This window comes from Papio anubis, chromosome 2 (genome assembly GCF_008728515.1).
Source record: "Papio anubis isolate 15944 chromosome 2, Panubis1.0, whole genome shotgun sequence".
Taxonomy (NCBI): domain Eukaryota; kingdom Metazoa; phylum Chordata; class Mammalia; order Primates; family Cercopithecidae; genus Papio; species Papio anubis.
Window position 1 is genome coordinate 121,169,954 of NC_044977.1, and position 13,267 is coordinate 121,183,220.

Below are 13,267 nucleotides of genomic sequence, written 5' to 3' on the forward strand. Positions count from 1 at the left end.
CTTCCGACTGCTTACTTGTCAGTCACATCAAACATGACAGAGCACCCAGTGGGATGTGAACTGAGAAGAGATTTCTGTATCTGTCAGTTTCTAGGTTATTGCTGGTGACCTTTGAGAAACAATTGATTTGGATAGAGGAGTGTAGCAACCAGAAGGTAGAAGGTTAGCTTGCAAATGTGGGGAAGGAGTTGGGCTGGCAAGTGCAAACCACTCTTTCCAAACATTTGACAGTAAAGGAAATGCTTGACAGAGCAGTGTCTTGAGGAGAAAAGAAAAGAGTGGGTTTGGTGGGGCTGGAACTTGGGCATGATTGTAGGTTGAGATAAAAAGTTTAAAAACAAAAGAGAAACAGCAATAAAGTGCAACACAGAAAAAATTTTTTAAATACAAAAATAAAACACACACACACCATAGGCTTTGGAACAAACTACTCCGGGTTCAAATTCAGGCTCTGCTTCTTCCTAGTTAATCATTTCTCTAAGTTTCCAAATCTATGAAATGGATTGTGACTCCTTTAGACAAAATGTACTGTACTTTCTGGCACCTAAGAGGCTGTCCCTCCCTGTCTCCTATCCACAACTCTGCTCTGCCCTACCCAAAATTAGGGTTGCCAGAGAAAATACATGCAATAGTTGAGACATATTATAAAATGATTCCTTGTTGATTTGGAATTTAAATTTAACTGGGCATGCCGTTGTTGTTTTTCCTAAATCTGGCAACTCTACCCAAAATTAAATACCTTGTATCCAATGTGCCATAAAAATGGAAGGTGAGAGTGAAAGGTTACATGGTGGATGCTGCTGCCTCCTACTGGTGAAATGTGGTAACACCAATCATCCCAACAAGGATGTGTATCCTGCATGTGGTTTTCTTAGACCAAACAGGAAGCCACAAGACTGCTGTGGATTAGAGATGTAGTTTTTATTATCCTGCTAATCATTTGTCTAAATTTATTACCACCGCAATCCTACTATCTTTTACTTTTCACTGGTACCAATGTATTTCTTCTTAGCTATGTGGTCTTACACCTTTTTGTCAGGGTTAATATTACTGCACATTCCAGAACTTATTATTTCCTATTGTATTTCAGTATACATAATCTATATGTTTACAATTGTATATTTCACTTATAAAACCACTTTAAAATCACTGTCAGTACACGTCTATTCACTTTTCCTTACAAAAGTATGATGTATTTTATGTATGTCTTGAATGCTGGCACCTGGCAGGCCATGGTGACTCACACGTGTAATCCCAGCACTTTGGGAGGCCGGGTGGGTGGATCACCTGAGGTCAGGAGTTCAAGACCAGCCTGGCCAAAATGGCGAACCCTCGCCTCTACTAAAAATACAAAAATTAGCCGGGCATGGTGGCAGGTGCTTGTAGTTCAGCTACTCGGGAGGCTGAGGCAGGAGAATTGCTTGAACCTGGGAGGTGGAGGTTGCAGTGAGCTGAGACCATGCCACTGCACTCTAACCTGGGCGACAGAGTGAGACTCCATCCCACCCCCCCACAAAAGAAAGAAAAGCTGGCACCTGCAAGTAGGCAAAGAACGAGTACATAACAGGTGCTCAATAAAATGATAGCTTTTATTATTATAGTGTTATCTTTTTTCTTTTTTCTTTTTTCTTTTTTTTTTTTTTGAGACACAGTCTCACTGTGTCACCAGGCTGGAGTACAGTGGCATAATCTCAGCTTACTGCAATCTCTGCCTGCTGGGTTCAAGAGATTCCCCTGCCTCAGCCTCCTGGGTAGCTGAGACTACAGGCATGCACCACCACGCCTGGCTAATTTTTTGCATTTTAGTAGAGACAGCGTTTCACCATGTTGGCCAGGATGGTGTCAATCTCCTGACCTCGTGATCCACCCGCCTCAGCCTCCCAAAGTGCTAGGATTACAGGCATGAGGCACCGCGCCCAGCCACTATCATGTTATTATAGTGTTATTACAGAGGAAGCTGGTGAGGGTGCCACAGTAGTCCCTAGTAACAAGAAGGACAAATGAGGCTTTCCAAATGCACTTTCTGGCAGGAGTTGAGAAAAAGCAAAAGCTCTCCCAGGCCTAGTTTCTCTGGATATATGTTTGCCAATTGAATGGTCTAGGAATGACCGGCAAGAATTCCACTCACCCCATGTAGCCATTTGAAGCTCCTTGATGGTGATTTCAATGCTTTCCCTTCTTCACCTGCTTGGTTTGAGGAGGCAAGTATCTCTGCTTCCTCCCTAGTAGTTGCATTCACCAAAGATATGTGTGCCCTTCAAGTAAGCAAGCATCTCAAAAGCTGGGCTGACAGGCTGACAGGTTTACTTCTCACCCAGGAATGCAGCTCTGTCTTCATGCTGAGAAGCCCAGGTCAGGTCATGATAGAAAAGCCACTGAGTTCCTCCGGCTCCTGAAGCAGTGTCTGAGCGCCTGGCGGCAGGAACAGTGGTTAGTTGAGCTTTGTCCCTAGTAAATGGCTCTGCCTCTGAGTTGAGGTTTTTATAAAAGAGCAATTCAGAGTTATGCAGTCTTTTCATTTATCTGATTGTGCTCACTATGCATCTTTAATACATCCATCATTAACAGCAAATTCTTTTTTATGCTTATCACACAGCTAAGCCTCTCAGTTCAGAAATGGAATTGAGATCCAGTATGGAGAAATACGAGCAGTTCCTGCAGAAGCTGGGCAAAAAGGCTGTCAACAAGTGTCTAGATTTGAATAACTGTGGATTAACAACAGCAGACATGAAAGAAATGGGTCTGTATGCAGTGGACTTTGCATAGAGGAAGATAGGGCCTTTCCATTGAGATGAGCAGATAAAACATACTCAGCTACCCACCTAGTAGCCCCAAGTCTGCTCAGTGGTCCCAGACAATTGCAGAAATAGCACCGCTATTTTTATTTATTTATTTATTTATTAAAGATAAAGGCCAGGCGTGGTGGCTCACTCCTGTAATCCCAGCACTTTGGGAGGCCGAGGTGGGTGAATCACAGGGTTAGGAGTTCAAGACCAGCCTGGCCAAGATGATGAAACCCCGTCTCTACTAAAAATACAAAAATTAGCCAGGCGTGGTGGTGGATGCCTATAATCCCAGCTACTCGGGAGGCTGAGGCAGAGAACTGCTTGAACCTGGGAGGCAGAGGTTGCAGTGAGGCAGGATCGTGCCACTGCACTCCAGCCTGACAACAGATTGAGACTCCTCACACACACACACAAAAAGCAAAGCAAGTTAATTGATCCTTCCTTAGGTTTTGAAGACTTCAGCTGAGTTTAGGAAAAGAGGCTGTATGAAATCTTACAGACACACCCCTGCATTTTCAGACTGCAGTTATTTGGCAGAAATAAAAAACATCCTAAGAAATAGAAAATGTAAACATCACAATTCCTCCAATTGTAGAGCTGAGGGCTCTTTGCCAAAAGTCAGCACGCCCACCCCTGTCTATTCTCTTACCGTGTAAAACTATGTCCTGTGTGTGTAGGCATTGCATTTTATTTACTAGAAATCCCAAGGCACATACACATATCTGTATTTTCTTCTGTTTACTTCTAGTTGCCTTGCTGCCTTTTCTCCCAGACTTGGAAGAACTGGATATCTCCTGGAATGATTTTGTAGGTGGAACCCTCCATTCTATCACTCAGCAAATGCATCTGGTCAGCAAGTTAAAAATCTTGAGGCTGGGTAGCTGCAGACTCACCACTGACGACGTTCAAGCACTGGGTATGATGAATGCATTTCTTAAAAAATTGATTCGGCCGGGCGTCGTGGCTCACGCCTGTAATCCTAACACTTTGGGAGGCTGAGGTCGACGGACTGCCTGAGCTCAGGAGTTCGAGACCAGCCTGGGCAACATGGTGAAACCCCATCTCTACTAAAATACAAAAACTTAGCCAGGTGTGGTGGTGGGTGCCTGTAATCCCAGCTACTCGGGAAGCTGAGCCAGGAGGATTGCTTGAACTCGGGAGGCAGAAGTTACAGTGAGCCGAGATCATGCCACTGCACACCAGCCTAGATGACAGAGCAAGACTCCATCTCCAAAAAAAAAAAAAAAAAGAAGAAGAAGAAGAAGATGGGTTCACTCAATGCACCTTTGCAAGCTGAATCCTCAAGGGCAAACTATCTCTGTTGCCTGCTCCATTGGGGATCATGGTCAAGGGCACTATGCTGTATTGGGCACTTGTATAACTGCTAAAAAGTCATGTAAACCATGTCTAGGTCTGTGCTAAGCTCTGTGGATAGAGAAAAGAACAAGGCTGACCAGGTCCCTGCTTTCATTTAGTTTATTTATTTATTTATTTTTATTTTTATTTTTTTGTGATGGAGGCTCACTCTGTTGCCCAAGCTGGAGTGCAGTGGTGCAATCTCGGCTCACTGCAACCTCTGCCTCCTGGGTTCAAGCAGTTCTCCTGCCTCAGCCTTCCAAGTAGCTGGGATTACAGGTGTGCACCACCATATCTGGTTAATTTTTGTATTTTTAGTAGAGATGGGGTTTCACCGCGTAGGCCAGGCTGATCTCGAACGCCTGACCTCAGGGAATCCACCCGCCTCAGCCTCCCGAAGTGCTGAGATGATAGGCGTGAGCCACCGTGTCCGGCCTCATGTAGTTTAAATGGAGGTTACTGTAAAACATGCTCACACTGGGTCTCCGTTACTTCATGTGTAAAATAGAGGAGTTAGAGTAGGCAAGAATTAAGTTCTTTTACAATTCCAAAAGAATACTTCTCTCTTCTATTTTCCCACCCACATTTTGAAAAATTAAACAAAACAAGATTTTTAAGTTAATAGTTTAACTAGAACTAGAACCTCCATTAAGTTAGTTTATATACGGAACATAGAATTAAATCTGTACAATGTCATTCTACTTATCCAACTGCTGTACCAAAATGCTTGCTGGTTTATTACATGTCTTTGATACTTTTTAATCTTCTTTTGTTGTAAAGTTTCTTGTTTTCATGACCTATTTTAATCCTTTACATCTATTTAAAGATTTCTATAAAAACAACACATTTTATGCCAAATATCTCCGCTTGTCAGTCCCTCCCTGGAAATGGGGGCAGCTGACACCCCCTGGCCCATGCCTCCTGTAGCTGAGGAGAAACATTACACATCTCAGGTTGGCCAGATCCTACTTCAAATCCTAGTGCTGACCCCGCCCCCCTGGCCTTTTTGTTTTGAGACGGCTTTTCATTCTTGTCACCCAGGCTGGAGTGTAGTGGTGCAATTTTGGCTCACTGAAACCTCTGCCTCCCTGGTTCAAGTGATTCTCCTACCTCAACCTCCCAAGAGCTGGGATTACAAGAGTGCACCACCATGCCCAGCTTATTTTTTGTATTTTTTTTGTATTTTAGGCGTGCACCACTATGACTGGCTAATTTTTGTAATTATTTTGTATTTTTTGTATTTTTAGTAGATTCTACTTCAAATCTTAGTGTCTATCCCCCGGCCCCCCCCCCCCCTTTTTTTTTGAGATGGCGTTTCATTCTTGTCGCCCAGGCTGGAGTGCAGTGGTACAATCTTGGCTCACTGAAACCTCCGCCTCCCCAGTTCAAGTGATTCTCCTACCTCAGCCTCCAAAGTAGCTGGGATTACAGGCGTGCACCACCATGCCCAGCTAATTTTTTTGTATTTTTAGTAGAGACAGGGTTTCACCATTCTGGCCAGGCTGGTTTTGAACTCCTGACTTCAAGTGATCTGCCCGCCTTGGTCTCCCAAAGTGCTAGGATTACAGGCATGAACCACCACACCTGGCCCCTACTGCCACTTTTAACTAGCTTTGTGAACATGGACAAATAATTTAACTTTTCTGAGCCTCAGTTTTCTTATATCTGAAATAGGGATAACTTCCCTCTCAAAAAATTGTTGCAAGGATTAAACAATTTCTTTAAAGTACCTACTGCATGCCTGGTGCATAATAGGTGCTCAATAACTGATAGTCCTTCTTTCTCCATTCTGTCATCTAAGACCACCTTCTTTGGGTTACATGATCAGTTTAGCCCCACATTAAGCAGCTGGTTATTATGTAGCAGACTCACAATTTTAACATACAATTACTCACATGTGAAAAGACAACTTTCTTATTTTCTATGATTAACCTGATCTTTTTCCTGATCCTCCATCCTTAGAAAACAAGAAAATGAAATTTCTGCCTGGGACCTGTTCCAAACTTACCTGGTTGAGGAGGGAATCTGTACTGTTGTTGTTCTGATGTTCGTGCCCGTTTCCCTCTCCCAGAGTTATTTCTTCTCTGGAAGGACTTCTGCATCCTCTCCCATCAGGAGGGGCTTACCTATCTATCATCCATACTCTGTCTTCTTCACTCAGTCTTAATGTAGATGGGGTATAGGGAAAATAAATGGTTTCTTGATAAGAGAACATACATCAGAAGGCATTTCAAAATTGTTACACCCATTATAATAGTTTAGTACCGGGTGGCAAATGCATGGCACTCCAGTACCATGACCACTGCAGACATAACTAATCAATCATGAGCTCTTTCTCCCTGATCCTGGGGAACACCTCAGAACTATAGAAAGCCACCCCCAATTGACTGGCAAGTGCACACAAAATGATACCTGTTCATTGCTGGCTTAAGATGCTATAACTGCTGGAGAATATGCATTTTAGCATGGGGTTCCTGGACTTCTAAAACCTTAATCCATGGAATGAACAAACAATGGTAGAAGTTCAAACCCAGGGGTGGGTAGTAAAGAGGCTTCTAGATATAGGGGACTTGCCAGAATGCTTAATTATTTGCGCATTGAGAAAGTACATTTTCTATGTATGTGTCTACCCCTAAGGCGGTGAAAATCATTCCTAAGGGCTGATCTGTCTGGTCACTTCTCCTATTCTCTCCCAGCCTCCACTCTGCAGCCCTGGGAGCTTTCCTGTGTGTAATGGTTTCAGAAATGTTAGTTTTCATCCCTGTTTCCCTACACCCTTCTTTACCCCTTAAGGCAGCATGGCTGTTATAAGATGCTAGTGCCTGATGCTCTATTATTAGTTTCTCTCTGTAGTGGTCAGTTCAGGTTGCATGTGATATTCCTCATATATATATATATAGGCATGTGATATTCTTGACTTTGGAGAGAGCTTTACTATATATACAGGCATGTGATATTCTTGACGTTGGAGAGAGCTTTACCTCTGTGGTGGCCAGTTATCTGCTTTGCCTCACTTCTATCCCTGGTCAAACTTCTCAGAAATGCTGATGCCAGAGAGGGGGGCTAAGGGAAAACAGATGAACCACCACAAAAGCAGCTTCCTAAAACCACCCTACCAATAGGTGGATTTTTCTACAACAATTGTTTAGCTCATACGCATGACTTCAGAATTTTGGAGGGACTAGAATGACTGTACGTGTAAATCTAGAGAAGCGTGCCCTGCTATGAAGGAACTGGGTTCTTTCCTTCTCTCTGTTCCTCTGTGCCAAACAGGACAGTACCTGGCCCAGTTTCCACACTCCATTAATCATAGTTGTGCTGATTCTGAAATGAATTCCCTGCTTTACTGACTAGTGACTAACAGAATTTTCGGGCCATTTGCTAACAGGAGAAGCACTTGAGATGATTCCTGAACTTGTAGAGCTAAATTTGTCTTGGAACAGTAAAGTGGGAGGTAATTTGCCTCTGATCCTTCAGAAGTTCCAAAAAGGGAGCAAGATACAAATGCTTAAGCTTGTGGATTGCACCCTCACGTCGGAAGATGGGACATTTCTGGGTAAGTGGAATTTGAAGAGAAAAAAAATCGAAGATGCTCATTGGATAGCTTGGGAATCGACGTTTGCTGTGTTTTGTCTTATCCTGAATTTAAAGAAGGGTATGTAGGAGGGGAGTGGAGTTTTACGTCACTATATCCCCAGGTGACATAAAACTCCACTCCCCTCCTACATACCCTTCTTACTTGGATTTCTTTTCTAGGTCAACTGCTACCTATGCTGCAAAGTCTTGAAGTACTTGATCTTTCCATTAACAGAGACATTGGTGGCAGTCTGAACAGTATTGCTCAGGGATTAAAAAGCACGTCAAATCTGAAAGTACTGAAGTTACATTCATGTGGATTATCACAAAAGAGTGTCAAAATATTGGGTGAGTTAACAATGGCTGGATTTAAGATTACAAGTATAAATATATATGATATACACATAAATATATATATTGAAAAGTTACTAGGAAATATAGCAAAATATAAATAGTGGTTGCGCTGGGGAATAAGACTATGGGTAATTGAAATCTCCTTTAGGCTGAGCGCAGTGGCTCACACCTGTAATCCCAGCACTTTGGGGGGCCCAAGCAGGTGGATCACTTGAGATCAGGAGTTTGAAACCAGCCTGGCCAACATGATGAAACCCCATCTCTACTAAAAATACAAAAATTAGTTGGGCATGGTGACACGTGTGCCTGTAATCCCAGCTACTTGGGAGACTGAGGCAGCAGAAATCGCTTTAACTCAGGAAGCGAGGTTGCAGTGAGCTGATAGGGATGACAGAAGAGACTCTATCTCAAAAAAAATCTTTTTTATATTTTATTTATTTTCTAAATATTTGACAGAGAACACACACTTTCATGATTATAAAAATGAGCCTTTAATATGACTGACTCTGAAAAGGCCAGTATATTTTAGGTTGAGATAAACACTGGGAAAAATAAAGTTTCTTTGCTGCTAGAACTACTAGGTTTTCTGTTCTGAAAGTGTCAGCATTATTTTATGCTCCATAGTAGGAAGGAATTGGTATTGATAAGAAGAATGGCTTCGATGGCGTCTGGAGTTAAAACTTATTCCCCTGTACATAGTATCCATATTTACGGAGAATAGGAAATGACATTGAACTTACAGAACCTGTAATATTCACTGGCAGCTTGAATAAGTCTAAAAATCTATGTAAACTCCAATGTTCAAATGTAATAGGAGAGGATGCTCAAGTGTAGTTGCAGGATTCATGTCAAAACCCTCGGCAATCTATGCAGATCTTAGGGAGCGTGTGTGTGAAATCATGGTCGGGTCCACAGAGGGCCAGATGGTAGGAAGTTTACACTTATTCCTTCTTTTGTCTTTTGTGAACACAGTGTGCTCCCTCAGCCTCCCTTACTGCACCATGGCCCCACCCCTGTTCCACACCTTCTTACCACCTTGCAATATGTCAGAATGGTAGTAGAGATGGGGTTTCACCATCGTGGTCAGGCTGGACTTGAACTCCTGACCCCGTGATCCACCCCATTTGGCCTCCCAAAGTCCTGGGATTACAGATGGGAGTCACCACGCCTGGTCCGGTTTTTCTTTTTTTAAGAGATGGATCTCACTATTCTGCCCAGGCTGGACTCGAACTCCGGGGTTCAAGCAATCCTCCCACCTTGGTCTCCCAAGCAGTTGGGACTATAGGTACACCACTGTGTCCAGCTATCAGAATGGGATTCTGACTTTCTTTGTAGATGCCGCTTTTAGGTATTTGGCTGAGCTGAGGAAATTAGATCTTTCCTGCAATAAGGATCTAGGTGGAGGTTTTGAAGACTCGTCGGCTCAGTTGGTCATGCTAAAGCATCTGCAAGTCCTAGATCTTCACCAGTGTTCACTAACAGCAGATGACGTGATGTCACTGAGTGAGTACATATTACAGAGCAAAGGAAAGACTTTTTGGAATCTTGGCCTATCTTTGGAAACTTGGAAATTTTAATATGTACACTTGTAAATTTACTTTTTATGAAGTTATTGGAAAGATTAATTCCTAAAAATTCTGTGAATGTCTCAACACAGTACTTGGCATGTATTAAACACCCAGTAAACGTTAGTGAATCTCAGTTCCACCTATACATGCCTGTAAATGATAGATTCGGCGCTTAGGGAAAATTTTGAATTTATGTTGCTGTTTAGAAATAAATCTCTTAGTGTCACAAAGCTGATTACAAACAGGTTACATACCTGTAACCAAATGCCAACACAAAAGGTATTGAGGATTTCTGAATAACAAGTGAAGTCAAGCCACTCAGATACAAATGAAGTTACAGAAAAAGAGTCAGCGGGGTGGCGCGTGATGGCTATACGTTACCGCTTTAGGCAACTACGCTTATTTTCCTACTGCAAACATAGTTCTGTAATTACAACATGTAATATATAAATGCAATTTCCCATAACAAACAGAGCAAGCATAGCCTTGAGATTAAGGGTTTTATCCCGTCTGTGGCCACAGTAAGCTTTCAGTGTACATCCAGAATCTGACCATGGCTCACCATCTAGACCTCCACTACCCTGGTCCAAGCAACGATTATCTTATGCTTAGATTATTGCAAAAGCCCAAATGGTCTCCCTGTCCTCTATCGCTCTGACTTCATTCACTCCCCCTCCTCCTCACTGACTCCACCCTGGCCACAGCCCTTGCTGATTCTCAGACACGCCAGGCATGCTCTGGCCTTGGGCCCTTTGCCCATGCTCTCTCTTTCCAGGTCATGGGCAAGTCCAGGCTAGAGGTGTCTCATTTAGCATCTCCCCACTGCTCAAGCACAGGCACCTGTACATGATTGGCACCAAGTAAATGCATGTTGAATATGTGAATGAATGAAGAATGAGTGCACAATGAGAATACAAGTAAGTTTTTGGTTGTTTATAGTACAATTTGGGGAGGAAGACCGTAAGATAGGTTTCTAGGTCTCACACATCTATCTTTTTAAACCTGCTAAATTATCTCTCAGACTCTTCTCTCAGTATTTGGGAAAATGAGAAGAGTTCAAGGCGTTTATGAAGATTTAAAAATGACAAAAAAATCCCTTTTTGAGCTTTGCATGGAGCATTATGAGTTCTTACCATTCCCTTTACTTATCATAGCCTGAGCGTCATATCTAGGAAGACCTTCATGAGTTATCAGCCCGCCAGATTCCCTTGGTACAACTAAATAACATGAATACCACATCTCATTTTGTTACTCAGTGCTGGAGGACCTCAATTGTTCCCACTGGTATAATGGAGGACTAGGCTTTCCTTACCTAGGTTCACAGCCACTGACATGGGTGAATGGCCCTGGAAAACTAATAATAATTTGATAAGTGTAATGAACTGCATTGTTCTCCTTCTGCTTAATTTTGAAAAGATGGAAATGAAAATACATCCTGCTTTATACTTTATGCCGTTAAATAATTGAACATTCTTTTATGTGATCATTGTAAATCGCTCCAAAGAAATGGAATTATAGATCCTTTAAGCAGTAACTACTGATGAATCCTCTAATGGTGTGGGACACTGTGCCAGGGGCTGCAGAAAATCCCAGCTATCAGGGAACTTCGGTATGGCAGGGGCAGGAGTAAACCAACACATATTCAAACTGCATGGCGAAATATAAAGTGCTGAGGGGGTTGGAAGAAGGAGAAGTAGTTACACCTGTTGACTTTACAAGTGTCTGCCTGCCTTCCCTGCCTTTCCCCTTTCTTTCCCCGACCTCTCTCCCTCCTCCCACAAACATTTATACCTCTGATGTTTCAGGTACTGATCCTCATTCTGGGAGTGAGATAGTTTCTATAACACAGAGCTTGCCTTCAGTGAGGGAAGACAGAAAACAAATATATTAACAAGAAAATATCACATAATGCTGGGTGCTGTGAAAATAAAATATGGTGATGTGATAGTGACCAAGGGGTTACTTTGGTGTGGGTGACCCTGGAAGGCTTCGAGGAGGTGAGCCAGCCTTGTAGAGATCCAGCATACTGCATTTTCTGCCTTGGTAAGAGTTGGGGCAAAGGCCGGAAAAGCAGCCAAAAGATAGTGAACGGGGGTAATTCCTAGCCGGGCCCCTCAGGACCCAGTGTGGTTACCAACAAGTGTCTGTTCTGATTGCTGTTTTCATTGCCTTACTGGTACTTACATTCTGAGAAAAGAATTATAATTTCAAACATTAATTGAGCAGTTAGTATGTGCCAGGCATTATACCAAGTACTTTATCTTTACCAAGTCACTTTACCTTCCCAATGACCACCGAAATAGAGAAGACTAAGAGCTCTAGAGTTGAGAATGCTAAGGTTCAGAGAGGTTAGTTAACTTGTCCAAAATCACACAGTTCTTTAGTAGCAGATCCAAGATCTAGTTCTCTGTCTCCACAGCCTTGGCTCTTCTAGCCTGGAAAGGAGCTTGGAAGCAAGAAAGCCCAAGCAGCATGCTGGGAAGATGGCTGGTTTGCGGTGTGTAAGGGAGGGAGGGTCGGGTTGGGGAGAGCTGTATTGACTGACAGATTAAACAGAGTGTGGGAACCAAACACCCGGAAGACTCTGTGAGATGGTGCCTAAAACATGTCACTGCTGATATTTTTAACAGCCCAGGTCATTCCTTTACTCTCAAATCTTCAAGAACTGGATTTATCAGCCAACAAAAAGATGGGCAATTCTTCTGAAAACTTACTCAGCAGGCTCCGATTTTTACCAGCATTGAAGTCGTTAGTTATTAACAACTGTGCTTTGGAGAGTGAGACTTTTACAGCTCTCGGTAAGAGATTTCCCAGATCCCTGCAGGAGCCATGCAATAATGTGAGAGGGAGACCTCTTTTCCTCTGCATTTCATTCCAAGGTTCAGCCAAATTTGTGAAGTACTAATTTGTCTTCTTTTCAGGACATATGCCTTCTTAAAAGTGACCTTCTGAAAGTCCAAAAAAAAAAAAAAAAAAAAGATTCTAGTATGTGCAGGGTTTTTTTTGTTGTTGTTGTTTGTGTTTTGAGACAGAGTGTCACCCAGGCCAGAGTGCAGTGGCGTGATCTTGGCTCACTACAGCCTCCGCTTCCTGGGTTTAAGCGATTCTCCTGCCTCAGCCTCACGAGTAGCTGGGATCACAGACAGGTGCACGTCACCACACCCGACTAATTTTTGTATTTTTAGTAGAGACAGGGTTTCACCATGTTGTCCAGCCTGGTCTCAAACTCCTGACTTCAAGTGATCCACCCTCCTGGGCCTTCCAAAGTGCTGGGGTTATAGGTGTGAGCCACCGTGCCTGGCCATGGTATGTGCAGATTTAGCATTTAAAATTTAATGTGTGTACAACCAACCTGGGACCACCACATCCATGGTAACTTGTAATTTTGCGGAGGTGTCAGTATGAGTTGGGATTGCTGTGGATCTGATAGGAAAGTAAGCCATTTACTAGAGTGTGAGCCTAGCTAACTGCCAAGCAATCACTCCCCACAGGATTTATATGCTCCCTTAGGAATCTGTGTATGCCTTAAGGTCACGGATGTGCCCCAGCCTACATCAGGAACCTACTGAATCTGAAAGTTGGTGACAAAGTTTCCCTTTGATGACAAGTGCAGTGTCAGCAAGTAAA

The 13,267-nt window shown here is 43.0% G+C and overlaps 1 protein-coding gene across 4 annotated transcripts in view; it reads left to right on the forward strand.

Annotated features, from left to right (window-relative positions):
* LRRC31 (leucine rich repeat containing 31) overlaps window positions 1-13,267 on the forward strand; it is a 32,998-nt gene that overhangs the window by 7,434 nt on the left and 12,297 nt on the right. The window contains exons 3-8 of one of the 4 annotated variants that reach the window (XM_003894853.5): window positions 2,597-2,740; window positions 3,535-3,702; window positions 7,531-7,698; window positions 7,899-8,066; window positions 9,408-9,575; window positions 12,271-12,438. In XM_003894853.5, coding sequence (XP_003894902.2) covers window positions 2,597-2,740; window positions 3,535-3,702; window positions 7,531-7,698; window positions 7,899-8,066; window positions 9,408-9,575; window positions 12,271-12,438 — 984 coding nt within the window. The remainder of the gene's footprint in view (window positions 1-2,596; window positions 2,741-3,534; window positions 3,703-7,530; window positions 7,699-7,898; window positions 8,067-9,407; window positions 9,576-12,270; window positions 12,439-13,267) is intronic. The other 3 variants (XM_031663577.1, XM_009201386.4, XM_031663576.1) reach the window with 3 other exon arrangements.